This window comes from Pseudophryne corroboree, chromosome 9 (assembly GCF_028390025.1).
Source record: "Pseudophryne corroboree isolate aPseCor3 chromosome 9, aPseCor3.hap2, whole genome shotgun sequence".
Classification (NCBI taxonomy): Eukaryota; Metazoa; Chordata; class Amphibia; order Anura; family Myobatrachidae; genus Pseudophryne; species Pseudophryne corroboree.
Window position 1 is genome coordinate 59,056,757 of NC_086452.1, and position 27,405 is coordinate 59,084,161.

The 27,405-nt window shown below is 46.0% G+C and overlaps 1 protein-coding gene across 4 annotated transcripts in view; it reads left to right on the plus strand.

Annotated features, from left to right (window-relative positions):
* LOC134957448 (uncharacterized) overlaps nt 1–27,405 on the plus strand; it is a 167,215-nt gene that overhangs the window by 44,083 nt on the left and 95,727 nt on the right. For all 4 annotated transcript variants that reach the window (XM_063939384.1, XM_063939385.1, XM_063939386.1 and 1 more), the window contains one exon: nt 25,207–25,430. In XM_063939384.1, the coding sequence (XP_063795454.1) occupies nt 25,207–25,430 (224 nt within the window). The remainder of the gene's footprint in view (nt 1–25,206; nt 25,431–27,405) is intronic.

The following is a 27,405-nucleotide window of genomic DNA, read 5'->3' on the forward strand; positions in this document are numbered from 1 at the left end:
TCTGTGACAAACACCCCAAAGTGCCAAACACCTTATTATTTACAGGATGGGTGCTATTATGTGATTTAAAACCAAACAGTCACTATGGAAGCCAGTGGAGTTATTCATACAGATCTATATATTACCATACGTAAGGAAGCGGGAGTTGACGATTTGTGTACAGTTGCGAGGAATGGAAATACTAAAATACTATGTGGTTCGGGTGAGAGTCATCTTGTCACCCTTTGTAAGAATTTAGGCACAACTTCCTGTACTATGACAGAAGGTAAAGACGTTTTATAGCTAATGGCAAGTTATGTTTTCCTGTAACTTTCCATTAAATGTCTCTTCCTGTAGAGGGATTACAGACAGAAATCTAGTGTGCATAGGAAAATTACTTCCCCAAAAAATTACAATGACAGTTTTGTTGGGGAAGAATAGTGGCTGGAAGGATATCTGTGTAGAGCAAGCATTCCCAACTACGGTCCTCAAGGCACACCAACAGTGCAGGTTTTAGTGATATCCAGGCTGTAGCACAGGTGACTTAATTAGTAGCTGAGCTATTTTGATTTAACAATCTGTGCTGCAGCCTGGATATCAATAAAACCTGTACTGTTGGTGTGCCTTGAGGACCGTGGTTGGGAATGCCTGGTGTAGAGGATATTGGATTATCATGACACTTTGTGGAGCAAATTGTTGTGTCATGACAGTATCGCAGATAATAGGGTGTCATCACACATTGTACGGGAAATTGCAGTGCCATCACACTTTGGGCCTAATTCAAGGTTGATTGCAAAACAACATTTTCCTCTAATGGGCAAAACCATGTGCACTGCAAGTGAGGCAGATATAACATGTGCAGAGAGAGTTATATTTGGGTGGGGTGAGTTCAAACTGAAATCGAAATTGCAGTGTAAAAATAAAGCAGCCAGTATTTACCCTGCACAGAAACAATATAACCCACCCAAATCTAACTCTCTCTGCCCCCCCCCCCCTGCACTGCACATGGTTTTGCCCATTAGAGAAAAATGTTGTTTTGCAACCAACCTTGAATTAGGCCCTTTGTCACAGATATTGGCATGTCATCACACATTGTACAGGATAGTGATGTGTCCTCACATATTGTTGAGCCTAGTGGGATATAAAAAAGATATAGTGTAAAACTGCACTTAACTTATATAGATAAATAACACTGGTAGGGTAGTGACAGATCAAGACATATATAATCTGATGTACATATAATATCAATTTAAAAGCAATGTAAGGAAAACATCTTCTATAACATAGTCAATCATAAAAATGGATCTATATGGCTATTAGATTTTACAAATGCATATAATACGTTCTATATGCTCTTTGATAAAGCCTCTGATGTAGTGGGCGACACATGCCAGGGGTACCCCATGCTGGTAACAATACTGCACACACCCCTCTTGGATCGCTTCATGGACTGCCCTGGTGCTCATCCGGAGCCGAGTGCTACAGCTGGTTTAGGAGAGGAGCGCTGCGGTCCTCGAGCGGCTAAAGACAGTCTTCCGCCGGATAACCACCCCGCAGGTCTGCAGGACCTGAGAGACACAAATGCCGGAGTGACTGGTAATCGTCTCAGCTTATACCAAGCTATATATCGGACCTGTCAAACTTGACTAGACTGAGACTTGTAATTCCACAACCAGTGATCTTACTATCTAATACTGGGATCCTTATAAAGGGACTTATGATTGAGTGATACCAGTAAATTGGAACGTATTACATGCATTGTTAAAGTCTAATAGCCATGTGGTTAAGTTTTTAGGAATTACTATTTTATAGAAGCTGGTTTTCGTATATTGCTATTAAATTGATATTATATATACATTATATTATATGTGTCTTGATCTCTCACTGTCCTACCATAGTTATCTATCTATATAAGCGCAGTGCTACACCACATATTTTTGGGGTGGATTATTTCACTAATTCACATTAGAACCAGCCAATCCAATTATACACTGATTATTTTTGATAATGATACAATGAGCATTAAACCATGAGGATGTAAACTCTCCATATTGTGAGTTATGTATGTTAACCTCTCAGTAAATCTATTTGTAATTAACACTGATTTGTGACCTGTATCAGATTGTATGATAGCCCCATGTATTGCAATGGATAATCTGCTTCATTATGTCATATATTCTCTGTATATTTACCAATGTATATTGTGATTTATAAAGCACTGATATGTTCTGCAGCCTGTACAACATTGGGCAATATTAATAAATATGGGTGAGAACCAATCATCTGAGGTGTGCACACAGTCACGTGACATGAGGATGCATTGTGGGTAAATCCAGAACTTGCTCAGGGAACAGCCTGACAAACCAGTCATTGCCGATTCTAGGTGTCTGTACTCAGGCAGTCTGTATTAATTACAGAGCAACTAAAGTTACACCATAATTATATACTTGCCATGAGCAACCAGTTCCTCCAATCGTTCGTTATAGCACAGAAGACTGACTCTTATACACAGCATGTATTATTTATGTAACAGCTGCATATGGAGGTGTAGAGGACAATTAAAAGGAAGCTATAATCAAAATTGTATAATAATAATAATAATAATAATTTTATTTATATAGCGCTCTTTCTCCAATAGGACTCAAGGCGCTTAACAGATACATAGCATAATATAGTACAGAAAATAATGAAGTACATTTTCATAAAATACAGAAGCATGAAGATACTAAAAGGGACACTATGGAAATGCTTTAGTAAACAGAAAAGTCTTGAGTCTACTTTTGAAGGATTCTATAGTTGGGGCCTCTCGCACTGTGCGGGGAAGTGAGTTCCATAGAGTCGGAGCCGCATGACTAAAAGCTCGACCCCCAGATGAATTACGGTAGATTCTAGGTACTGCTAAAAGTCCTTCATCTACAGATCGCAGTAATCGAGTGGGGCAGTATGGGGTCAGAAGCTGTTTCAGGTACCTTGGGCCTTGGTCATGTAATGCTTTGAAACTCAGTAAGCCAATCTTGAAGATGATTCGCCATCTTACAGGCAGCCAGTGAAGGGAGTAGAGGATGGGTGTTATGTGGCTAGAACGGGGCTGGTTGGTTAATAGCCTGGCAGCTGTGTTTTGCACCAGCTGTAAGCGTTGCAATTCTTTTGCTGGTAGACCAAGGTAGAGGGCATTACAGTAGTCTAAACGAGATGATACAAATGCATGTATGACTTTTGGCATGTCATCTGAGGGAATTAAGTGCTTGATTCTGGCTATGTTCCTCAGGTGAAAGAATGAGGATTTGATTGTGGCTGATATCTGATGTTTAAGTGTCAAGCCACCATCCAGGACAACGCCAAGATTCCGCACACGATCACTGGTCTGTAATTCTGAATCCCCCAGTGTAAGTCCAGTTGGTTGGCTATGCTGCAGTCTTGTCCTTTGATGTTGCGGTCGTATCAAAAGGACCTCTGTTTTATCCGGGTTCAGTCGCAGCCAACTGGCGCTCATCCACTCCTGTAGTTCAGCTAGACAGCCATTTAGGGTTGCTATTGGGTTATCAGTGCCCGGAGCAAAGGACAAGTACAGTTGTGTATCATCTGCATAGCAGTGGTAGACCAGGCCATGGCACCCGATTGTCACAACTGAGGGCCTGAGCTGACGGGAGGCAGCCTCAGTTGTAGGGGCTGAGATGTACCGGAACCTGGGAGGTTGTATCAGACCCCTGGACATGTAAGTAACATGAATAATAACTGCCCGAAGGCGTGACCACGACAACTTGGATAAAAGTCAATGATGTTTATTATGACAACTCCGCAACACAGCAGCAGTAAAAGAAAACGTAAAAGTCAGCAAAGAATAAATACAGTTCCTGGGTACTACAGGATGGCAGGAGCCACAGGGCACTGGTAGTGTGAGATAGTTCTTATGATCTTCTAGATGGAAAGTCCTTACCAGGCCCGACTGTAGCAATGGAGATAACCCAGGATTGTGCCAGCTGGTGTTCCAGGAAAAGCTGGGTTGCTGAAGATAAAACAGCTGCTGTGGATACTGGCTGGAACCAGACTGTTGTTAGCACGGAGTGGATACTGGCTGGAACCAGTTAAATAATAAATGAACTTGGGAGCGATGAAATATGAACTGAAATGTAGAACTTGAGAGCGGAGAAATAATAATACCGGTGGAGAGTGGTAAAGTGTAGAAAGGACACCGGCCCTTTAAGGGAAGCTGTACTCTGCTGGAAGCTGAGCTGGAAGCAGGTAATGTTGTAGCTGGAAACAGATGAATCCACAATGGATTGGAGAGTCAGGCTACACCGCAGGTGGAATGCTGGTGCGGGTCTCTATGGTGGAAGTCTTGAGACAGGAGCTGGAACCTGGAAGACAATCACAGGAGAGAGACAAACAGGAACTAGGTTTGACAACCAAAGCACTGACGCCTTCCTTGCTCAGGCACAGTGTATTTATACCTGCAGCAAGGAAGGGATTGGCTAGGCAATTATGCAGATTAACAATACTGACAACAGATTGGAGGAAATGATCAGCTGACAGAATCCAAGATGGCTGCGCCCATGCAGACACTTGGAGGGAAGTTTGGTTTGTAATCCATGTGGTAATGAAAACAGTAATGGCGGCGCCGACCACTGGAGACAGGAGACGCCAGGCTGACAAGTGCACATCCAACCACGCGGACACAGCGGAGGCCGCGGCTGACGTAATCGCCACTCTGACACTCTGCATGCAGAAGCTCAGGGACGGCGGCGGAGGCCGCGGGAGACGCCATGCCAGATGTAATAGGGCGTTACTGTGACAGCGTCTCAGAGAGACAGGAGAGGATGCAGGAATGTGAACATTAGGATAACAGATGGGATCCGGTCCTGGAGCGCTGAGCCAGCCTTAGGAGGCATCTGATGGGTAAGAAATGGCGTCCAGATACCCGGATCGTGACAGCACCCCCCCCTTTAGGAGTGGCCCCAGGACACTTCTTTGGCTTTTGAGGAAACTTGGAATGGAATCTCCGGACCAAGGCAGGAGCATGGACATCAGAAGCATTGGTCCATGAACGTTCCTCAGGGCCGTAACCCTTCCAGTCAATAAGATACTGTAGTTGACCGTAACGGTGACGTGAGTCCAGGATCTTGGCCACTTCATACTCAACGCCTCGTTGAGTTTGGACTTTCGGAGTTGGAGGAAGTGAGGAATGAAACCGATTCAAGATCAGCGGTTTCAACAGGGAAACATGGAATGTCCTGGGTATTTTTAAGAAGGGAGGCAACTGGAGTCTGTAAGCAACAGGATTGATGACTTGTTCAATCTTGAAAGGACCGATATAGCGAGGTGCAAACTTCATACTGGGAACTCTTAACCTCAAATTCTTCGTGGATAACCATACCCGATCACCCACCTTGAGAGCAGGAACTGCTCGACGCTTCTTATCCGCAAACTTCTTGTACCTGAACGATGCCTTGAGCAGAGCTGATCGTACGCTCTTCCAGATATTGGCAAACTGATGCAAGGTGATATCCACTGCGGGAACAGAAGTTGCTGGAAGCGGTTGGAACTCAGGAACTTTAGGGTGGAATCCAAAGTTAGTGAAGAATGGTGTTGAAGCAGATGAAGAATGATACTGGTTGTTATGACAGAACTCGGCCCAGGGAAGTAATTGAACCCAGTCATCTTGAGAGGAGGACACATAGATGCGGAGGAAGGCCTCCAAGTCCTGATTCACCCTCTCGGTTTGACCATTGGTCTGAGGATGGTAAGCCGTGGAAAACTTTAGCTTGACTTGGAGGACTTGACATAAACTTCGCCAGAATTTGGCTGTGAATTGAACTCCTCGATCTGAGATAATTTCTTCAGGAAGACCGTGGAGTCGGAAGATCTCTTGTATGAATACTTGAGCCAACTTGGAAGCTGACGGAAGACCGGTGAGAGGAATGAAGTGTGCCATCTTGGTGAACCGGTCAACTACCACCCAGATGGTATTGAACTTGTTGCACATGGGTAAGTCTGTAATGAAATCCATCGACAAGTGGGTCCATGGTCGACGGGGAACGGATAGTGGAACCAGTTGCCCCGCAGGCGACTGGCGGGATACTTTATGTTGGGCACACTTTGGGCAAGATGCAATAAACTCCAAGACGTCCTTTTTCAGAGTTGGCCACCAATAGGACCTAGAGATAAACTCCAGGGTTTTTTGGATACCTGTATGTCCGGCAAAACGGGAAGCATGGGCCCAATGCATGAGCTTCTTCCTTAGCATCGGCTTCACAAAACTTTTCCCTGATGGGGGCGTAGAGTCCATCCCTACCGTGGAGAATGCCAACGGATTTATAATAGGATGCTTGTCTGAAGACTCTGACTCATTTTCTTGCTCCCATGAGCGGGAAAGGGCATCGGCCTTGCGATTCTGAGAGCCCGGACAGAACTGGAGTTTAAAGTCGAACCTGGAAAAGAAAAGTGCCCATCTGGCCTGACGAGGGTTGAGACATTGTGCACCCTTCAGGTATAAAAGGTTCTTGTGGTCTGTAAGTATGGTGATTAAATGAGAAGCTCCCTCCAACAGATACCTCCACTCTTCTAGAGCGAGCTTGATGGCTAGCAACTCCTGGTCGCCAATGGCATAGTTGCGCTCAGCTGGGGAGAACTTCCGGGAGAAGAAACTGCAAGGGTGTAAATGGCCATCTTTAGCCCTCTGAGATAACACCGCTCCTACTCCAACGGAGGAGGCATCCACCTCTAAGATGAAAGGAGAGTCGATGTCAGGCTGTTTCAGAACAGGCGCAGAGATGAACCTTTGTTTTAAAAGATGAAATGCTTGCATGGCTTCTTCAGACCACTTGGACGGGTTAGCACCCTTCTTAGTGAAAGCAGTAATAGGCGCCACAATGGTGGAAAAGTCTCGTATAAACTTTCGGTAATAGTTGGCGAACCCTAAGAACCTCTGGACCCCTTTGAGGGTTAAGGGTACCGGCCAATTTTGGATTGCTTGTAGTTTCTCAGGATCCATCTCTAGTCCGGAACCGGACACAATGTACCCTAGAAACGGAATGGACTTGACTTCAAAGACGCATTTTTCTAATTTGCAATAGAGATGATTGACACGGAGACGGGACAGAACCTCTTTAACCCAAAAACGATGTTCCTCTAAATCGTTGGCAAAAATGAGGATATCGTCTAGATAGACCACGACATGACGGTATAGAATGTCTCTGAAGATCTCATTGACAAAATGCTGGAAGACAGCTGGAGCATTGCTCAATCCGAAGGGCATGACGAGGTACTCATAATGTCCGTCACGGGTGTTAAAGGCGGTCTTCCACTCGTCACCCTCACGGATCCGGATGAGATTGTATGCACCTCGTAAGTCCAGCTTTGTAAAGATGGTAGCTCCGCTAACTCTGTCAAAGAGCTCAGTAATCAGGGGTAAAGGATAACGGTTCTTGATGGTAATGTCGTTCAAACCTCTGTAGTCGATGCACGGCCGCAGACCACCATCTTTCTTTTTTACAAAAAAGAAGCCTGCGCCGGCTGGAGAAGAAGAAGGTCTTTAATATATTCCTCCATAGAATGCGTCTCAGGCAGAGACAACGGATAAGTTCGGCCTCGAGGTGGAACCTTCCCTGGAACGAGATCAATCGGACAGTCCCATTCTCTATGAGGAGGAAGGATATCAGCAGAAGCTTTACTGAACACATCCGTGAAATCTTGATATGGAGGAGGTGGAACATCAGACGACCTGGGGGAGGAAGAACAGACAGGCAATACTTTAAACAAACATGTCTCAGCACAGGAGGAACCCCATGCCAGGATTTGCGTAGTCGTCCAATCAATTGTAGGATTGTGAAGACGGAGCCATGGAAGGCCCAGGACCACAGGATGTGTGGCTCTTGGAATCACTAAAAAAGAAATAAGTTCGGAATGAAGAACTCCCACTCTCAGACGAACTGGTAGAGTCCTTAAAGAAATGACTGCATCAAAAATTTTGCTGCCATCCACGGCAGTTAAAGAAATGGACGAAGGAAGTCTCTCGGTGGGTAGGGACCACCGTTTAACATAGGCTTCGGTAATAAAGTTCCCAGCTGCTCCGGAATCAAGGAGGGCAATGACGTTCCGATAACGTTGAGCAACTTGAAGCGAGACTGGGAGATTACAATCTTGAGGAGATGGAGAGGAGATCATTACTCCTAGCCGGCCCTCTCCTTGGCGAGCTAGGATTTGGAGTTTCCCGGACGTTTGGGACAGGCATTAATGGTGTGAGACGGAGCTGCACAATAGAGACAGAGAAACTCGGAGAGACGTCTTCGGCGCTCAGCAGGAGTTAAACGGGAATGGCCAAGTTGCATGGGCTCATCTTTAGATGGTGACAGTTGACGAGGAGGAGGAGCAGAAGATTTTGGAGCAGATGATCTTCCACGCTCAGTTGCTCTCTCTCTGAAACGTAAATCAACTTTCGTGCAGAGTGAGATTAGCTCATCTAACTTAGAAGGTAAGTCTCTGGTAGCTAACTCATCTTTAATACGCTCAGATAAGCCATGCCAGAATGCAGCATACAGGGCCTCGTCGTTCCATGCCAGTTCGGATGCCAGGATCTGGAACTGTATCAGATATTGTCCTACAGTACGTGACCCCTGGCGTAAACGGAGAATCTCGGATGAAGCTGAGGTTACCCGGCCTGGCTCGTCGAAGATGCGCCTGAATGTTGACACGAAGGCAGTGTAGGAAGATAGCAGGGTGTCGGACCTCTCCCATAACGGTGATGCCCAATCAAGGGCTGAGCCACTGAGAAGAGAAATAATGTAGGCAATTTTTGTACGGTCACTGGGAAAATTGCCAGGTTGCAGCTCAAACTGAATCTCACACTGGTTGAGAAATCCCCTGCAGAATCTTGGAGATCCGTCAAATTTTGCTGGCGTTGGAAGATGAAGACGTGGAGCAGAAATGGGTAAGGTGGGTGGGGTTATAGCTGGAGTCACTGTGGTTGACGCACCAGACGCGCCTGATCCACGGAGAGTTGTCTGAATCCCATCCAGCCGAGTAGAGAGATCCTGGAGACAGCGGATGATGTGGCCCTGTGCAGCCTCCTGATGTTCTAGTCGGGCTGCCAGTTCTTGCATCGGCCTGGCCGCTTGATCCTGGTCTCCGGCTGGATTCATTAGGTCAGTGCTTACTGTCACAACTGAGGGCCTGAGCTGACGGGAGGCAGCCTCAGTTGTAGGGGCTGAGATGTACCGGAACCTGGGAGGTTGTATCAGACCCCTGGACATGTAAGTAACATGAATAATAACTGCCCGAAGGCGTGACCACGACAACTTGGATAAAAGTCAATGATGTTTATTATGACAACTCCGCAACACAGCAGCAGTAAAAGAAAACGTAAAAGTCAGCAAAGAATAAATACAGTTCCTGGGTACTACAGGATGGCAGGAGCCACAGGGCACTGGTAGTGTGAGATAGTTCTTATGATCTTCTAGATGGAAAGTCCTTACCAGGCCCGACTGTAGCAATGGAGATAACCCAGGATTGTGCCAGCTGGTGTTCCAGGAAAAGCTGGGTTGCTGAAGATAAAACAGCTGCTGTGGATACTGGCTGGAACCAGACTGTTGTTAGCACGGAGTGGATACTGGCTGGAACCAGTTAAATAATAAATGAACTTGGGAGCGATGAAATATGAACTGAAATGTAGAACTTGAGAGCGGAGAAATAATAATACCGGTGGAGAGTGGTAAAGTGTAGAAAGGACACCGGCCCTTTAAGGGAAGCTGTACTCTGCTGGAAGCTGAGCTGGAAGCAGGTAATGTTGTAGCTGGAAACAGATGAATCCACAATGGATTGGAGAGTCAGGCTACACCGCAGGTGGAATGCTGGTGCGGGTCTCTATGGTGGAAGTCTTGAGACAGGAGCTGGAACCTGGAAGACAATCACAGGAGAGAGACAAACAGGAACTAGGTTTGACAACCAAAGCACTGACGCCTTCCTTGCTCAGGCACAGTGTATTTATACCTGCAGCAAGGAAGGGATTGGCTAGGCAATTATGCAGATTAACAATACTGACAACAGATTGGAGGAAATGATCAGCTGACAGAATCCAAGATGGCTGCGCCCATGCAGACACTTGGAGGGAAGTTTGGTTTGTAATCCATGTGGTAATGAAAACAGTAATGGCGGCGCCGACCACTGGAGACAGGAGACGCCAGGCTGACAAGTGCACATCCAACCACGCGGACACAGCGGAGGCCGCGGCTGACGTAATCGCCACTCTGACACTCTGCATGCAGAAGCTCAGGGACGGCGGCGGAGGCCGCGGGAGACGCCATGCCAGATGTAATAGGGCGTTACTGTGACAGCGTCTCAGAGAGACAGGAGAGGATGCAGGAATGTGAACATTAGGATAACAGATGGGATCCGGTCCTGGAGCGCTGAGCCAGCCTTAGGAGGCATCTGATGGGTAAGAAATGGCGTCCAGATACCCGGATCGTGACACCGATTATTTCGCCCAATGGGAGCATGTATACTGCAAAAAGCATGGGGGATAGTATAGAACCTTGTGGGACACCACATGGCAATGGCACTGGTGGTGATGAGTATAATCCAGATGATACTCTCTGTGACCTGCCTGTGAGAAATTATTTGAACCAGCTTAGGACTGTGCCATCCAGACCACAGAAATGTATCAGTCGCTCAATCAGAAGCCCATGGTCCACGGTATCAAATGCTGCCGAGAGATCCAGAAGGATTAATATTGAACAGTCACCTCTGTCTTTTGCCATCAGAAGATCATTTAACACACACACCAGGGCTGTTTCAGTGCTATGTCTTCTCCTGAATCCTGATTGAAATGGATCATAAATATCATGGGTTGTCAGGCGGATTTCCAGTTGATTTGCAACGACTTTCTCAATAACCTTTCCTAGGAAAGGAAGGTTTGATACCGGTCTGTAGTTGGTCATGCAGTCGGGATCTAAATTAGGTTTTTTAAGAAGCGGTCTAACAATTGCTTCCTTTAGGGGTCCAGGAAAAATGCCTGTCTGCAAAGAGCATTGAACAATTTTTGTAAAGACAGGACCAATTATATCCATACAACCTAGAGATGAGCGCCTGAAATTTTTCGGGTTTTGTGTTTTGGTTTTGGGTTCGGTTCCGCGGCCGTGTTTTGGGTTCGAACGCGTTTTGGCAAAACCTCACCGAATTATTTTTGTCGGATTCGGGTGTGTTTTGGATTCGGGTGTTTTTTTCCAAAAACACTAAAAAACAGCTTAAATCATAGAATTTGGGGGTCATTTTGATCCCAAAGTATTATTAACCTCAAAAACCATAATTTACACTCATTTTCAGTCTATTCTGAATACCTCACACCTCACAATATTATTTTTAGTCCTAAAATTTGCACCGAGGTCGCTGTGTGAGTAAGATAAGCGACCCTAGTGGCCGACACAAACACCGGGCCCATCTAGGAGTGGCACTGCAGTGTCACGCAGGATGTCCCTTCCAAAAAACCCTCCCCAAACAGCACATGACGCAAAGAAAAAAAGAGGCGCAATGAGGTAGCTGTGTGAGTAAGATTAGCGACCCTAGTGGCCGACACAAACACCGGGCCCATCTAGGAGTGGCACTGCAGTGTCACGCAGGATGGCCCTTCCAAAAAACCCTCCCCAAACAGCACATGACGCAAAGAAAAAAAGAGGCGCAATGAGGTAGCTGTGTGAGTAAGATTAGCGACCCTAGTGGCCGACACAAACACCGGGCCCATCTAGGAGTGGCACTGCAGTGTCACGCAGGATGGCCCTTCCAAAAAACCCTCCCCAAACAGCACATGACGCAAAGAAAAAAAGAGGCGCAATGAGGTAGCTGACTGTGTGAGTAAGATTAGCGACCCTAGTGGCCGACACAAACACCGGGCCCATCTAGGAGTGGCACTGCAGTGTCACGCAGGATGTCCCTTCCAAAAAACCCTCCCCAAACAGCACATGACGCAAAGAAAAAAAGAGGCGCAATGAGGTAGCTGTGTGAGTAAGATTAGCGACCCTAGTGGCCGACACAAACACCGGGCCCATCTAGGAGTGGCACTGCAGTGTCACGCAGGATGTCCCTTCCAAAAAACCCTCCCCAATCAGCACATGATGCAAAGAAAAAGAAAAGAAAAAAGAGGTGCAAGATGGAATTATCCTTGGGCCCTCCCACCCACCCTTATGTTGTATAAACAAAACAGGACATGCACACTTTAACCAACCCATCATTTCAGTGACAGGGTCTGCCACACGACTGTGACTGATATGACGGGTTGGTTTGGACCCCCCCCAAAAAAGAAGCAATTAATCTCTCCTTGCACAAACTGGCTCTACAGAGGCAAGATGTCCACCTCATCTTCACCCTCCGATATATCACCGTGTACATCCCCCTCCTCACAGATTATCAATTCGTCCCCACTGGAATCCACCATCTCAGCTCCCTGTGTACTTTGTGGAGGCAATTGCTGCTGGTCAATGTCTCCGCGGAGGAATTGATTATAATTCATTTTAATGAACATCATCTTCTCCACATTTTCTGGATGTAACCTCGTACGCCGATTGCTGACAAGGTGAGCGGCGGCACTAAACACTCTTTCGGAGTACACACTTGTGGGAGGGCAACTTAGGTAGAATAAAGCCAGTTTGTGCAAGGGCCTCCAAATTGCCTCTTTTTCCTGCCAGTATAAGTACGGACTGTGTGACGTGCCTACTTGGATGCGGTCACTCATATAATCCTCCACCATTCTATCAATGTTGAGAGAATCATATGCAGTGACAGTAGACGACATGTCCGTAATCGTTGTCAGGTCCTTCAGTCCGGACCAGATGTCAGCATCAGCAGTCGCTCCAGACTGCCCTGCATCACCGCCAGCGGGTGGGCTCGGAATTCTGAGCCTTTTCCTCGCACCCCCAGTTGCGGGAGAATGTGAAGGAGGAGATGTTGACAGGTCGCGTTCCGCTTGACTTGACAATTTTGTCACCAGCAGGTCTTTCAACCCCAGCAGACCTGTGTCTGCCGGAAAGAGAGATCCAAGGTAGGCTTTAAATCTAGGATCGAGCACGGTGGCCAAAATGTAGTGCTCTGATTTCAACAGATTGACCACCCGTGAATCCTTGTTAAGCGAATTAAGGGCTGCATCCACAAGTCCCACATGCCTAGCGGAATCGCTCCGTGTTAGCTCCTTCTTCAATGCCTCCAGCTTCTTCTGCAAAAGCCTGATGAGGGGAATGACCTGACTCAGGCTGGCAGTGTCTGAACTGACTTCACGTGTGGCAAGTTCAAAGGGCATCAGAACCTTGCACAACGTTGAAATCATTCTCCACTGCACTTGAGACAGGTGCATTCCATCTCCTATATCGTGCTCAATTGTATAGGCTTGAATGGCCTTTTGCTGCTCCTCCAACCTCTGAAGCATATAGAGGGTTGAATTCCACCTCATTACCACTTCTTGCTTCAGATGATGGCAGGGCAGGTTCAGTAGTTTTTGGTGGTGCTCCAGTCTTCTGTACGTGGTGCCTGTACGCCGAAAGTGTCCCGCAATTTTTCTGGCCACCGACAGCATCTCTTGCACGCCCCTGTCGTTTTTTAAAAAATTCTGCACCACCAAATTCAAGGTATGTGCAAAACATGGGACGTGCTGGAATTTGCCCATATTTAATGCACACACAATATTGCTGGCGTTGTCCGATGCCACAAATCCACAGGAGAGTCCAATTGGGGTAAGCCATTCCGCGATGATCTTCCTCAGTTGCCGTAAGAGGTTTTCAGCTGTGTGCGTATTCTGGAAAGCGGTGATACAAAGCGTAGCCTGCCTAGGAAAGAGTTGGCGTTTGCGAGATGCTGCTACTGGTGCCGCCGCTGCTGTTCTTGCGGCGGGAGTCCATACATCTACCCAGTGGGCTGTCACAGTCATATAGTCCTGACCCTGCCCTGCTCCACTTGTCCACATGTCCGTGGTTAAGTGGACATTGGGTACAACTGCATTTTTTAGGACACTGGTGAGTCTTTTTCTGACGTCCGTGTACATTCTCGGTATCGCCTGCCTAGAGAAGTGGAACCTAGATGGTATTTGGTAACGGGGGCACACTGCCTCAATAAATTGTCTAGTTCCCTGTGAACTAACGGCGGATACCGGACGCACGTCTAACACCAACATAGTTGTCAAGGACTCAGTTATCCGCTTTGCAGTAGGATGACTGCTGTGATATTTCATCTTCCTCGCAAAGGACTGTTGAACAGTCAATTGCTTACTGGAAGTAGTACAAGTGGGCTTACGACTTCCCCTCTGGGATGACCATCGACTCCCAGCGGCAACAACAGCAGCGCCAGCAGCAGTAGGCGTTACACGCAAGGATGCATCGGAGGAATCCCAGGCAGGAGAGGACTCGTCAGACTTGCCAGTGACATGGCCTGCAGGACTATTGGCATTCCTGGGGAAGGAGGAAATTGACACTGAGGGAGTTGGTGGGGTGGTTTGCGTGAGCTTGGTTACAAGAGGAAGGGATTTACTGGTCAGTGGACTGCTTCCGCTGTCACCCAAAGTTTTTGAACTTGTCACTGACTTATTATGAATGCGCTGCAGGTGACGTATAAGGGAGGATGTTCCGAGGTGGTTAACGTCCTTACCCCTACTTATTACAGCTTGACAAAGGGAACACACGGCTTGACACCTGTTGTCCGCATTTCTGGTGAAATACCTCCACACCGAAGAGCTGATTTTTTTGGTATTTTCACCTGGCATGTCAACGGCCATATTCCTCCCACGGACAACAGGTGTCTCCCCGGGTGCCTGACTTAAACAAACCACCTCACCATCAGAATCCTTCTGGTCAATTTCCTCCCCAGCGCCAGCAACACCCATATCCTCCTCATCCTGGTGTACTTCAACACTGACATCTTCAATCTGACTATCAGGAACTGGACTGCGGGTGCTCCTTCCAGCACTTGCAGGGGGCATGCAAATAGTGGAAGGCGCATGCTCTTCACGTCCAGTGTTGGGAAGGTCAGGCATCGCAACCGACACAATTGGACTCTCCTTGTGGATTTGGGATTTCAAAGAACGCACAGTTCTTTGCGGTGCTTTTGCCAGCTTGAGTCTTTTCAGTTTTCTAGCGAGAGGCTGAGTGCTTCCATCCTCATGTGAAGCTGAACCACTAGCCATGAACATAGGCCAGGGCCTCAGCCGTTCCTTGCCACTCCGTGTGGTAAATGGCATATTGGCAAGTTTACGCTTCTCCTCCGACAATTTTATTTTAGGTTTTGGAGTCCTTTTTTTTCTGATATTTGGTGTTTTGGATTTGACATGCTCTGTACTATGACATTGGGCATCGGCCTTGGCAGACGACGTTGCTGGCATTTCATCGTCTCGGCCATGACTAGTGGCAGCAGCTTCAGCACGAGGTGGAAGTGGATCTTGATCTTTCCCTAATTTTGGAACCTCAACTTTTTTGTTCTCCATATTTTATAGGCAGAACTAAAAGGCACCTCAGGTAAACAATGGAGATGGATGGATTGGATACTAGTATACAATTATGGACGGACTGCCACGGTTAGGTGGTATAAAAAAACCACGGTTAGGTGGTATATATTGTAATACAATTATGGATGGACGGACTGCCTGCCGAGTGCCGACACAGAGGTAGCCACAGCCGTGAACTACCGCACTGTACACTGGTTGATAAAGAGATAGTAGTATACTCGTAACAACTAGTATGACTGACTATGACGGTATAAAGAATGAAAAAAAAACCACGGTTAGGTGGTATATATTGTAATACAATTATGGATGGACGGACTGCCTGCCGAGTTCCGACACAGAGGTAGCCACAGCCGTGAACTACCGCACTGTACACTGGTTGATAAAGAGATAGTAGTATACTCGTAACAACTAGTATGACTGACTATGACGGTATAAAGAATGAAAAAAAAACCACGGTTAGGTGGTATATATTATAATACAATTATGGATGGACGGACTGCCTGCCGACTGCCGACACAGAGGTAGCCACAGCCGTGAACTACCGCACTGTACACTGGTTGATAAAGAGATAGTAGTATACTCGTAACAACTAGTATGACACTATGACGGTATAAAGAATGAAAAAAAAACCACGGTTAGGTGGTATATATTATAATAATACAATTATGGATGGACGGACTGCCTGCCGAGTTCCGACACAGAGGTAGCCACAGCCGTGAACTACCGCACTGTACACTGGTTGATAAAGAGATAGTAGTATACTCGTAACAACTAGTATGACTGACTATGACGGTATAAAGAATGAAAAAAAAACCACGGTTAGGTGGTATATATTATAATAATACAATTATGGATGGACGGACTGCCTGCCGAGTTCCGACACAGAGGTAGCCACAGCCGTGAACTACCGCACTGTACACTGGTTGATAAAGAGATAGTAGTATACTCGTAACAACTAGTATGACTGACTATGACGGTATAAAGAATGAAAAAAAAACCACGGTTAGGTGGTATATATTGTAATACAATTATGGATGGACGGACTGCCTGCCGAGTTCCGACACAGAGGTAGCCACAGCCGTGAACTACCGCACTGTACACTGGTTGATAAAGAGATAGTAGTATACTCGTAACAACTAGTATGACACTATGACGGTATAAAGAATGAAAAAAAAACCACGGTTAGGTGGTATATATTATAATACAATTATGGATGGACGGACTGCCTGCCGACTGCCGACACAGAGGTAGCCACAGCCGTGAACTACCGCACTGTACACTGGTTGATAAAGAGATAGTAGTATACTCGTAACAACTAGTATGACACTATGACGGTATAAAGAATGAAAAAAAAACCACGGTTAGGTGGTATATATTATAATACAATTATGGATGGACGGACTGCCTGCCGAGTGCCGACACAGAGGTAGCCACAGCCGTGAACTACCGCACTGTACACTGGTTGATAAAGAGATAGTAGTATACTCGTAACAACTAGTATGACTGACTATGACGGTATAAAGAATGAAAAAAAAACCACGGTTAGGTGGTATATATTATAATACAATTATGGATGGACGGACTGCCTGCCGACTGCCGACACAGAGGTAGCCACAGCCGTGAACTACCGCACTGTACACTGGTTGATAAAGAGATAGTAGTATACTCGTAACAACTAGTATGACACTATGACGGTATAAAGAATGAAAAAAAAACCACGGTTAGGTGGTATATATTATAATACAATTATGGATGGACGGACTGCCTGCCGACTGCCGACACAGAGGTAGCCACAGCCGTGAACTACCGCACTGTACACTGGTTGATAAAGAGATAGTAGTATACTCGTAACAACTAGTATGACACTATGACGGTATAAAGAATGAAAAAAAAACCACGGTTAGGTGGTATATATTATAATACAATTATGGATGGACGGACTGCCTGCCGACTGCCGACACAGAGGTAGCCACAGCCGTGAACTACCGCACTGTACTGTGTCTGCTGCTAATATAGACTGGTTGATAAAGAGATAGTATACAACAATATACTACTATACTGGTGGTCAGGCACTGGTCACCACTAGTCACACTGGCAGTGGCACTCCTGCAGCAAAAGTGTGCACTGTTTAATTTTAAATTAATATAATATTATGTACTCCTGGCTCCTGCTATAACAACCTGCAGTGCTCCCCAGTCTCCCCCACAATTATTATAAGCTTTTATACATTGATGTGCAGCACACTGGGCTGAGCTGAGTGCACACAGACTGAGTCACACTGTGTGACTGCTGTGTATCGTTTTTTTCAGGCAGAGAACGGATATAGCAGAGAACGGATATATTAAATAAAAGTTAACTTAACAACAACTGCACTGGTCACTGTGGTAAACTCTGTCTGCACAATCTCTCTCTCTCTCTCTCTCTCTTCTAATCTATTCTAATGGAGAGGACGCCAGCCACGTCCTCTCCCTATCAATCTCAATGCACGTGTGAAAATGGCGGCGACGCGCGGCTCCTTATATAGAATTCGAGTCTCGCGAGAATCCGACAGCGTCATGATGACGTTCGGGCGCGCTCGGGTTAACCGAGCAAGGCGGGAAGATCCGAGTCGCTCGGACCCGTGAAAAAAAAAGTGAAGTTCGTGCGGGTTCGGATTCAAAGAAACCGAACCCGCTCATCTCTAATACAACCTATTAGAAGCTTGGTTGAGGCTGGGTCCAGATCACAGGTGGTGGGACGCAAAATTCGAGCAATTTCAGCAGTGTCCTTTACATCCACTGGGTCAAAGCTGGTCCATGAAGGCAGGTAGCTTATATTGGCAGGCTTTGTAGTTTGGTACTCCTTTGATGGCACTGTGGAGATTCCAGCCCGGATGGTGGATATTTTATCTGCAAAGAAGTTTGCAAACTCGTTGCATCTTGCCTGGGAGAGGGTCTCATCAGTCTGCAGGCATGCTGGCTTGCAAAGCATCTCCACTGTGCGGAAAAGCTGAGCTGGCCTATTGTTTGCTGCTGTGATCTCATTTGACAGGAACTGTGCCTTCTTACGAGTAATTGTCGATTGATATTCTTCGTTATGCTTTATTAGTTTTATTTTGTCATCCACTAGGTTAGTCTTCCTCCATCGTCTTTCCAGTCTACGCCCCCTTTTCTTGAGCTCACTAACACTGTTGTCGAACCATGGAGTTTGACGTTGTGGTTTACGAGGTCTTAAACGCACAGGGGCGATAACATCAATTGCAGCCATAACATCCCTATTATAATAACGGACTAGGGAACAGGGATCTTCACAGGCACCCAGTATAGCAGAGAGATCCAGATTTGCTGCAAGAGCCTGGGGAGTCATACCCCTCCTTGGACGATACCTGGTCAACTCCACGGGCAGAGATCTTATTTGAGGGGTTGCAACTGAGAACCAGAGGGAGTAGTGGTCTGACCAGATGACTGGGTTTATTTTTAGGTCAGTGACTTCTAATCCAATCTGAAAGACAAGGTCGAGAGTGTGACCACTTTTATGTGTGGCAGAGGGAACGACCTGTGTGAAGCCCAGACCATTCATTGTGCACAGGAGGTCTTGGCCAAGGCGTGAGAGCTCATCATCCACCCATGCATTGAAATCCCCGAGGATGAGCCATCTTTGATGTTCCAGAACCAGGCCAGCAACAGTGTCTGCAATTTCTTGTAGAAATATCTTTCCATCTCCAGGTGGTATAAGTACAGTTAGAAGCATGAAGTTGAGACCAGACTGATGCACAAGGTTCCTGTAGAGGCACAGTGGGTGATTCGGACACATCTGTTAAAACGAACGCATCTCACGATTTGAAAATGAAACGCATGCATCTGAATCAGAAAACATGGTGTGCGAATATGGCTGAAGTTGCAAATAGGCGTGTCCTTGTCACATCTTGGGCCTAAATCAGACCTGATCACTCCTCTGTGAATTTGCAGAGGTCTGTGATTGGATAGTCGCCGCCCATACAAAGTGAATAACCGCCCCGTGCAAGTCTGCGTACGCCGTGCGAAAAGCTTAGCAAACACCGGTCAGCTGCAAATCCGTTCGCAACTCACTCACCATGTAATGTTTTTTCCAGTCTGCAATCTGTGCATAGCCCAGGACCTACTCCTACAGTGCGATGAGAACGGGCTGATCGGGGCCGAAGCTGACTCTCACATACTCTCCCTGAAAACGCTTGGGAACGCCTGCGTTTTTCCTGACATTCCCAGAAAACGGAGCAGTACGCATGCGCAGTTGTAAGATAATCGGCCGCTGTGCGATTTTGCACAACAGTTATCAGGTGTGAATTAGGCCCCTTGTGTGAATGGACACTTACTGAAGTACAGTAGGTGTTTGTGGATGGCGAGTATCATGACCCATGGAGCGGCTGTTTCTGGTGTGTGTGCCATGAGCGTGCATCGCAACTGCTGTGCTTCAGTCCGGTGTTCGGACGCAGTTGGCACGCCTGTTTCGAATGGATCTCTTGCGCCCAGTATGAGGATGGTGCAAGTCCTGATTCTGATTGCTGGTGGCTGACGCACGGATGCAAAAGAACAGTGGACGGAGGACATGACACTAATACTCATATAGACGGACAGATCGCTATATTAGCATATCCTACTGTGTAGCAGGGCCATCTTAACATATAGACACCTTGTGTAGCTGCCCAGATACCAGTGATTCTAGCAGGGGCCTTCGAACAGACGCAGGCTGGCCCCCCTGGGCTGGTGCCTCCTGAGCCTCTCTGCACATGTTATATCTGCCCCACCTGCAGTGCAGCATGGTTTTGCCCATTAGTGTGTTTTTGTTTGGTTTGCTAACAAACCTGACCTAGGGGGTCATTCCGAGTTGATCGCTCGCTAGCATCTTTTTGCAGCGCTGCGATCAGGTTAAAACCCGGCAAAACTGCACCTCAATCCGCAGGCGCATCGTACGGATACAAAGAGGATCGGTGCTGGGCGCCAGATTTAACGAAGGATCCATTCGCACAGCCGATCGCAAGGTGATTGACCGAAAGAGGGCGTTTGTGGGTGTCAACTGACCGTTTTCTGGGAGTGTTTGGAAAAACGCAGGCGTGTCCAAGCCTTTGCAGGGCGGGTATCTGACGTCAATTCCGGGACCGAAAAAACTGAAGTGATCACAGCGGCTGAGTAATTCCAGAGCTACTCAGAAACTGCAAAAATCTTTTTTGTGCCATCGGCTGCAAAAGCATTCACACACTTGCAAAGCGAAAAAACACTACCCCAAAGGCGGCGACTATCTGATCGCAGAGCTGCAAAAAGTTGCTAGCGAGCGATCAACTCGGAATGACCCCCCCAAGGCCCATAGTCCTGTTCCTATATATAACTCCGGGCCAGTCGGCACAATGATAAATCACAGAAATAGTAAAGTATTGAGGATCGGCGCAAACGTTATCGGTGCAGCTAAAATCTAAAGATCACAGTGCATATCCCCTTGCACCACAAAATATAACAGATATAGCATAAAAATAGAAAAATAGATCAAAGCGCTCCAATAACACCCAAGTTTTATATGTGAACACCAATGGGTGAAAAAATATAAATAAATAGCAGTACCGTGTTAGATAATAATGGTATACAATTTTCAAGCTTTGCAATGGATTGTAACTCCTTCACCTATAAAAAGAGCTTTTTAAGGCTCATAAAAGGAGTAGAGAAAAAAAGTGCAATAGTGCAAATTATCTTCTTTACAACAAAAAATGTATTTGATCCATCACATTTATACCTAACAGAAGTAGTCAACAGGCGTATAGTTATCCTCATAGGCAACAACAGCAGCAGCAGTAAAGATGACCACAGATAGATGCTCCACAGGTGTATATTTCGATAATAAGGTGTAACCTCTTCACACCTATATGAGCATAAATCGCTCGTAGGAGGTATAAATGATAGAGAAGGTGCAATAGTGCAATTAACCTTTTAAAAGCATATACATTTATTTTAAAATATCACACTTACACCAAGACAGACGGTTAATAACATATAGAAATGTATCTCCAATGGCTTCAGCAGCAGCTGGTAATAGGGTCCTGTATGCTCCAGATGGAAAATGGAACCAAGGATAAGGGCTCCGGAAACCGTGATCCAGGTCAGCAACCCAATGCCAGCTACAGATGCAAGTCCACAAGGAATGATACAGCAGGGAGATACGTACGCTTAACGCGTTTCAGACAACCTTTGTCCTTCCTCAGAAGCGTAATAGCACTCTCCCCAAGGCTCCTACTTATACCCTAACTAATACAATATCAGCTGCACTACATTTCCGCTAATCGGTACATTATCCTGGGCGCACATGCGCCGGAATGCTTGGACGGCCGGATCCAGTATGGCCGTGCGTTTCATTTCACCGGAAGTCTCCGCACTGAAACACTATGTCCGGTATCAGCTGTAATTATGCGTTCCAAAGCGCCGGATCCAGTATGGCCGAGCGTTCCATTTCACCGGAAGCCTCCACATCGAGAACTTATGTCCGGAATCAGTTATACTTATGTGTTCCAAAACGCCGAGGATCGTTCTCTCCTCGGTATCTTTACATTCCAGACTTTTAGCAGCTTTCATATATTATGGAATGGCATTTAAATTACAGATGTCAATACCTCAAAAAATAAAAACATTATCAAAAAACAGTATAAAATAGCAATCTTAACGGCAGAAATAAAATTCTTAATACCTTCATCCAAAGTGCTTAAATTTAAAAAATATGAGACTGCCGCTAAACCTTTCTCTTTCTCGATAATGGTATATAGAGTCCCAACGTCTGCACTACAAAGGTAATCACCTTCATGCCATTCATAATTAGAAATTTTACGTAGCACATCCCCTGTATCTTTCAAGTAAGCCCTTGTATTTTGCACCAAGGGTTGTAGGTAAAAATCTACAAAGGCGGAAAGGTTACTAGTAATGCTATTGCACCCTGAAATAATTGGACGTCCGGGGGGGTGGAGGGGGTCCTTATGTATCTTTGAGAAAAGATTATCCCAATCAGAGATGAGATGGATACATCACTTGGGGACCCTTGGACCTAATGGTCTCAATGGTGACTTTGAGTTGAAGTGCTTTTTAGGTTGAGTCCCATATGTCCATTTGAGGGGTGCACTTTTTTATGTCTTTCCTATATGCTGCTAGATCTGTCTTTTATCTTTTATGTGTGCTGCTATTTTTATGTCTGCCGTTAAGATTGCTATTTTATACTGTTTTTTGATAATGTTTTTATTTTTTGAGGTATTGACATCTGTAATTTAAATGCCATTCCATAATATATGAAAGCTGCTAAAAGTCTGGAATGTAAAGATACCGAGGAGAGAACGATCCTCGGCGTTTTGGAACACATAAGTATAACTGATTCCGGACATAAGTTCTCGATGTGGAGGCTTCCGGTGAAATGGAACGCTCGGCCATACTGGATCCGGCGCTTTGGAACGCATAATTACAGCTGATACCGGACATAGTGTTTCAGTGCGGAGACTTCCGGTGAAATGAAATGCACGGCCATACTGGATCCGGCCGTCCAAGCATTCCGGCGCATGTGCGCCCAGGATAATGTACCGATTAGCGGAAATGTAGTGCAGCTGATATTGTATTAGTTAGGGTATAAGTAGGAGCCTTGGGGAGAGTGCTATTACGCTTCTGAGGAAGGACAAAGGTTGTCTGAAACGCGTTAAGCGTACGTATCTCCCTGCTGTATCATTCCTTGTGGACTTGCATCTGTAGCTGGCATTGGGTTGCTGACCTGGATCACGGTTTCCGGAGCCCTTATCCTTGGTTCCATTTTCCATCTGGAGCATACAGGACCCTATTACCAGCTGCTGCTGAAGCCATTGGAGATACATTTCTATATGTTATTAACCGTCTGTCTTGGTGTAAGTGTGATATTTTAAAATAAATGTATATGCTTTTAAAAGGTTAATTGCACTATTGCACCTTCTCTATCATTTATACCTCCTACGAGCGATTTATGCTCATATAGGTGTGAAGAGGTTACACCTTATTATCGAAATATACACCTGTGGAGCATCTATCTGTGGTCATCTTTACTGCTGCTGCTGTTGTTGCCTATGAGGATAACTATACGCCTGTTGACTACTTCTGTTAGGTATAAATGTGATGGATCAAATACATTTTTTGTTGTAAAGAAGATAATTTGCACTATTGCACTTTTTTTCTCTACTCCTTTTATGAGCCTTAAAAAGCTCTTTTTATAGGTGAAGGAGTTACAATCCATTGCAAAGCTTGAAAATTGTATACCATTATTATCTAACACGGTACTGCTATTTATTTATATTTTTTCACCCATTGGTGTTCACATATAAAACTTGGGTGTTATTGGAGCGCTTTGATCTATTTTTCTATTTTTATGCTATAAACCGGCACAATGATAAATGCAAAGGATATGTCTGATTCCGAACATAAACGCTGTGTGCTTATAATGGATGTTTTATAGTTACCGCTAGAGGAGTGATCTCTTGGGCGTAATGGTATTAGAGAAAATATTTTTTACATATTAAATATATTAATGTTTCCATCCAATTAGAATGTGATTGATTTTAACTGTTTATAACAATCTGTATACAGCATTACTTCATATCTCTCTTTGGGATACGGTCGTTAGGTCGACACAGCTTAGGTCGACAGTCATTAGGTCGACTACTGAATGTCGACATGGTCATTAGGTCGACGGGTCAAAAGGTCGACATGAGTTTTCACATTTATTTTCATTTTTTGGACTTTTTCATACTTGACGATCCACGTGGACTACAATTGAGAACGGTAACCTGTGCCGAGCTGGGCGGTAGTGGAGCGAGGCGCCTTGCCCGCCATGCGAGGGGACACGGTGCACTAATTGGGTTTCCCGTCACTTTACACAGAAAACGACACCAAAAACAGTCCAAAAACCCATGTGGACCTTTTGAGCTGTCGACCTAGAACATGTCGACCTAATGACTATGTCTATTGTCCCTGTCGACCTAATGCATGTTGACCTTCCATGGTCAACCTAATGACTGTCGACCTAAGTTGAGTCGACCCACTGACCTATACCCTTCTGTTTATTGCAACTTTGAGTCTGAAACTTTCCCAGGGGCTTTATGAATCTTTCTGGTTTCAAAAGCAAGAGAGAGGTGATTCACAGATATGGGGCCTCTCCATCATGGCCTTCCTATCCATGGCCTTCCTATCCATGGCCTCTCTATCATGGCCTTCCTATCCATGGCCTTCCTATCCATGGCCTCTCTATCATGGCCTTCCTATCCATGGCCTTCCTATCCATGGCCTCTCTATCATGGCCTTCCTATCCATGGCCTTCCTATCCATGGCCTCTCTATCATGGCCTTCCTATCCATGGCCTCTCTATCATGGCCTTCCTATCCATGGCCTTCCTATCCGTGGCGATATGGAAAACATATTTAGCACTGTTTCTCAGAAAATCACTTCTCACCATTATTGAACCAAAAAATATTGTTGAGGCAATTCGGTGATAGGGTAGCCGGGAGCAGTAACGGTAAACTCACCACTTCACCAGTGCAGCAGTAGTAAGTAAGCCACTGGGCCAGAATTGGGATTTCATTTTCACTGAAGTGGATTTTTTATTTGAAAGTCTAAATATACATCAAATTTATAAAAAACAAAGTGAACTTTATATATATATATATATATATATATATATATGGAGAGAGATAGTAACAGAGCATGCGCTCCCACAGGCAACAATTATATTATTATAATACAGGCCTGCTCTTCTCCACACAGGGGACTCGGAGATCTATGAGATGCAGCGGGAGCACCTCCAGCAGATGGCCCAGCTCCAGGCCGACATTGAGCTCCTCAGGCGGGACGTAAGGATGCCTCCTCGGGGTGGCCATGGACCCCCACCCTTCCAGCCTCCTCCCATGGCCCCACCGCTGCCCCCACCCATAGACCCCTCTAGGCAGCCACCTCGAAGACCTGAGCCGACCATTGCCATGGGTGGTCTGGTAAGTCTATAATTAATAGGGAGGGTGATGTAGTAATGGAGGCTTTCAGTAATTATTATTGTTATATACAAGTTATTGTATACAGTATCAGACACATTCAGCGTTACGTCCATCTTGCACAAGATTAAAAGTACACATTATTTACACTAATTGCAACACATCTGGGGGCTGAGCCTCCAGGTGTGCGCGGTTCCAGCATTTGGTCTCTTCCATCTTTGTAGCTATTGCCATTTCTTTTACGTCCTAGAGGATGCTGTGGTCCACATTAGTACCATGGGGTATAGACGGGTCCACCAGGAGCCATTGGCACTTTAAGAGTTTGAGAGTGTGGGCTGGCTTCTCCCTCTATGCACCTCCTACCAGACTCAGTTTAGAAAATGTGCCCGGAGGAGCCGGTCACAGCTAGGGGAGCTCTCCTGAGCTTTTCTAGTAAAAAAATTTTTAGAGTTTGTTTTTTTACAGGAGTCTGTTGGCAACAGCCTGCCTGCACCGTGGGACTAAGCGGGGGTGCAGTGTCCGCCCTGCGGGGTCTGAGCCACTGACTCCGCTGACTGGACACTGAGCTCCAGAGGGGTCTGATCGGTCTCCGCCACAGTGAATCCGCTTGCCCCAGCAGTATGCCGCCGACCCCTTACAGAGCTGAAAAAAGTGGTGAGTTAGTCACCGACCCCCTAGCAAGCGGGGGACCGGTGTGAAGATGGCGGCAATGGGGACGGGAGCGAGGTATTAACTGCGCTCCTGGGATGATACCAGAGGCACATATTGGGGCACCCTGGGCCAGCGCTTACCCCCCACGCTGGTCAGCAAGCTTGCCTGGGTCCGAGGATCTCAGTCAGCAACTTTCCTCAGGCCAGTATAATCATCTGAAGAGCGGGAAGACAGCACCATTAAGGGGGCGGAGCTTCTCCTCAGAGCGGACCCAGCAGCGTTCCAGCGCCATTTTCCTGCCTGCACAGCGCTGGATGGAAGATCAGGTCCCTCCACAGCAGCTCTACTGACTATACACGGTTCCAGGGGGTTGGAGGGAAGGCTGCATAACGACTGTGTCTCCTATTAAGGGACACAGTCTGCGCTGGTAAGGGGTTGCCTTTTACTATAAGCGCTGTGTTGTGGGTTGCCTCCGATCTCTGTGACTCTCTTGCCTTTCTTGGGGGGGAAACTCTGTCTGCCCCAACGTGAGTGTCTGGTGGTCTCCTTTAGCTATGTCCAGGGACACTGTCATATGCTGCAGAGGATTTATCCTCCCAGGATGATCCCATTCCATGTAATCAGGTTAGCACTGATTTAGCACAGATACCAGCAAGGGAACCAGAGTGGTTTTCCTCTATCAAAACTTGGATTTCTCAGATTTCTGACAGGGTTGCTAGTAATGAATCTGCAACCCAGGTATTACAGATCCCTGTGGCTGTATGGCCCATGTCTGGTACCTCAGGACAGCCCGCTATATACCCCCAGTAAACGTGCTCTTGTGCAGGTCACACAAGACGACACAAATACCGATTCTGACACTACAGACGGTGATGGGGATGTGTTACGGGGGTCTGTATCTCTTGCAAAGGGGGTGCAATTGTTGATAGAGGCTATCAGGGATGTGTTAAATGTTAATGATATAAGAATGCCAAATTGATTTCTCACAAATATTTAAAATGCCCGCTCTAATATATATTGTAAATGCCTGCAACTCTAATTACCATATCCCATGAATGTGTGCTGTACATCGCACAACACTGCATCCCATAAGAGAAAACAATACACCCACACATTATCTGAGTTCCAAAGCTCATTGATGTATATATTTGGATATGGATTCAACATATATTACAAAGTACAGTATACCTATAGTTACATGAATACAACTCACACAGTAAACAGTTAGAACATACAATTACATACAGTTATATGCAGTTTCAGTTACATGCCAGCGATACAATACCATATCTTTCTCATGTAAGTTTGTCCCTCCATATGACTCTCT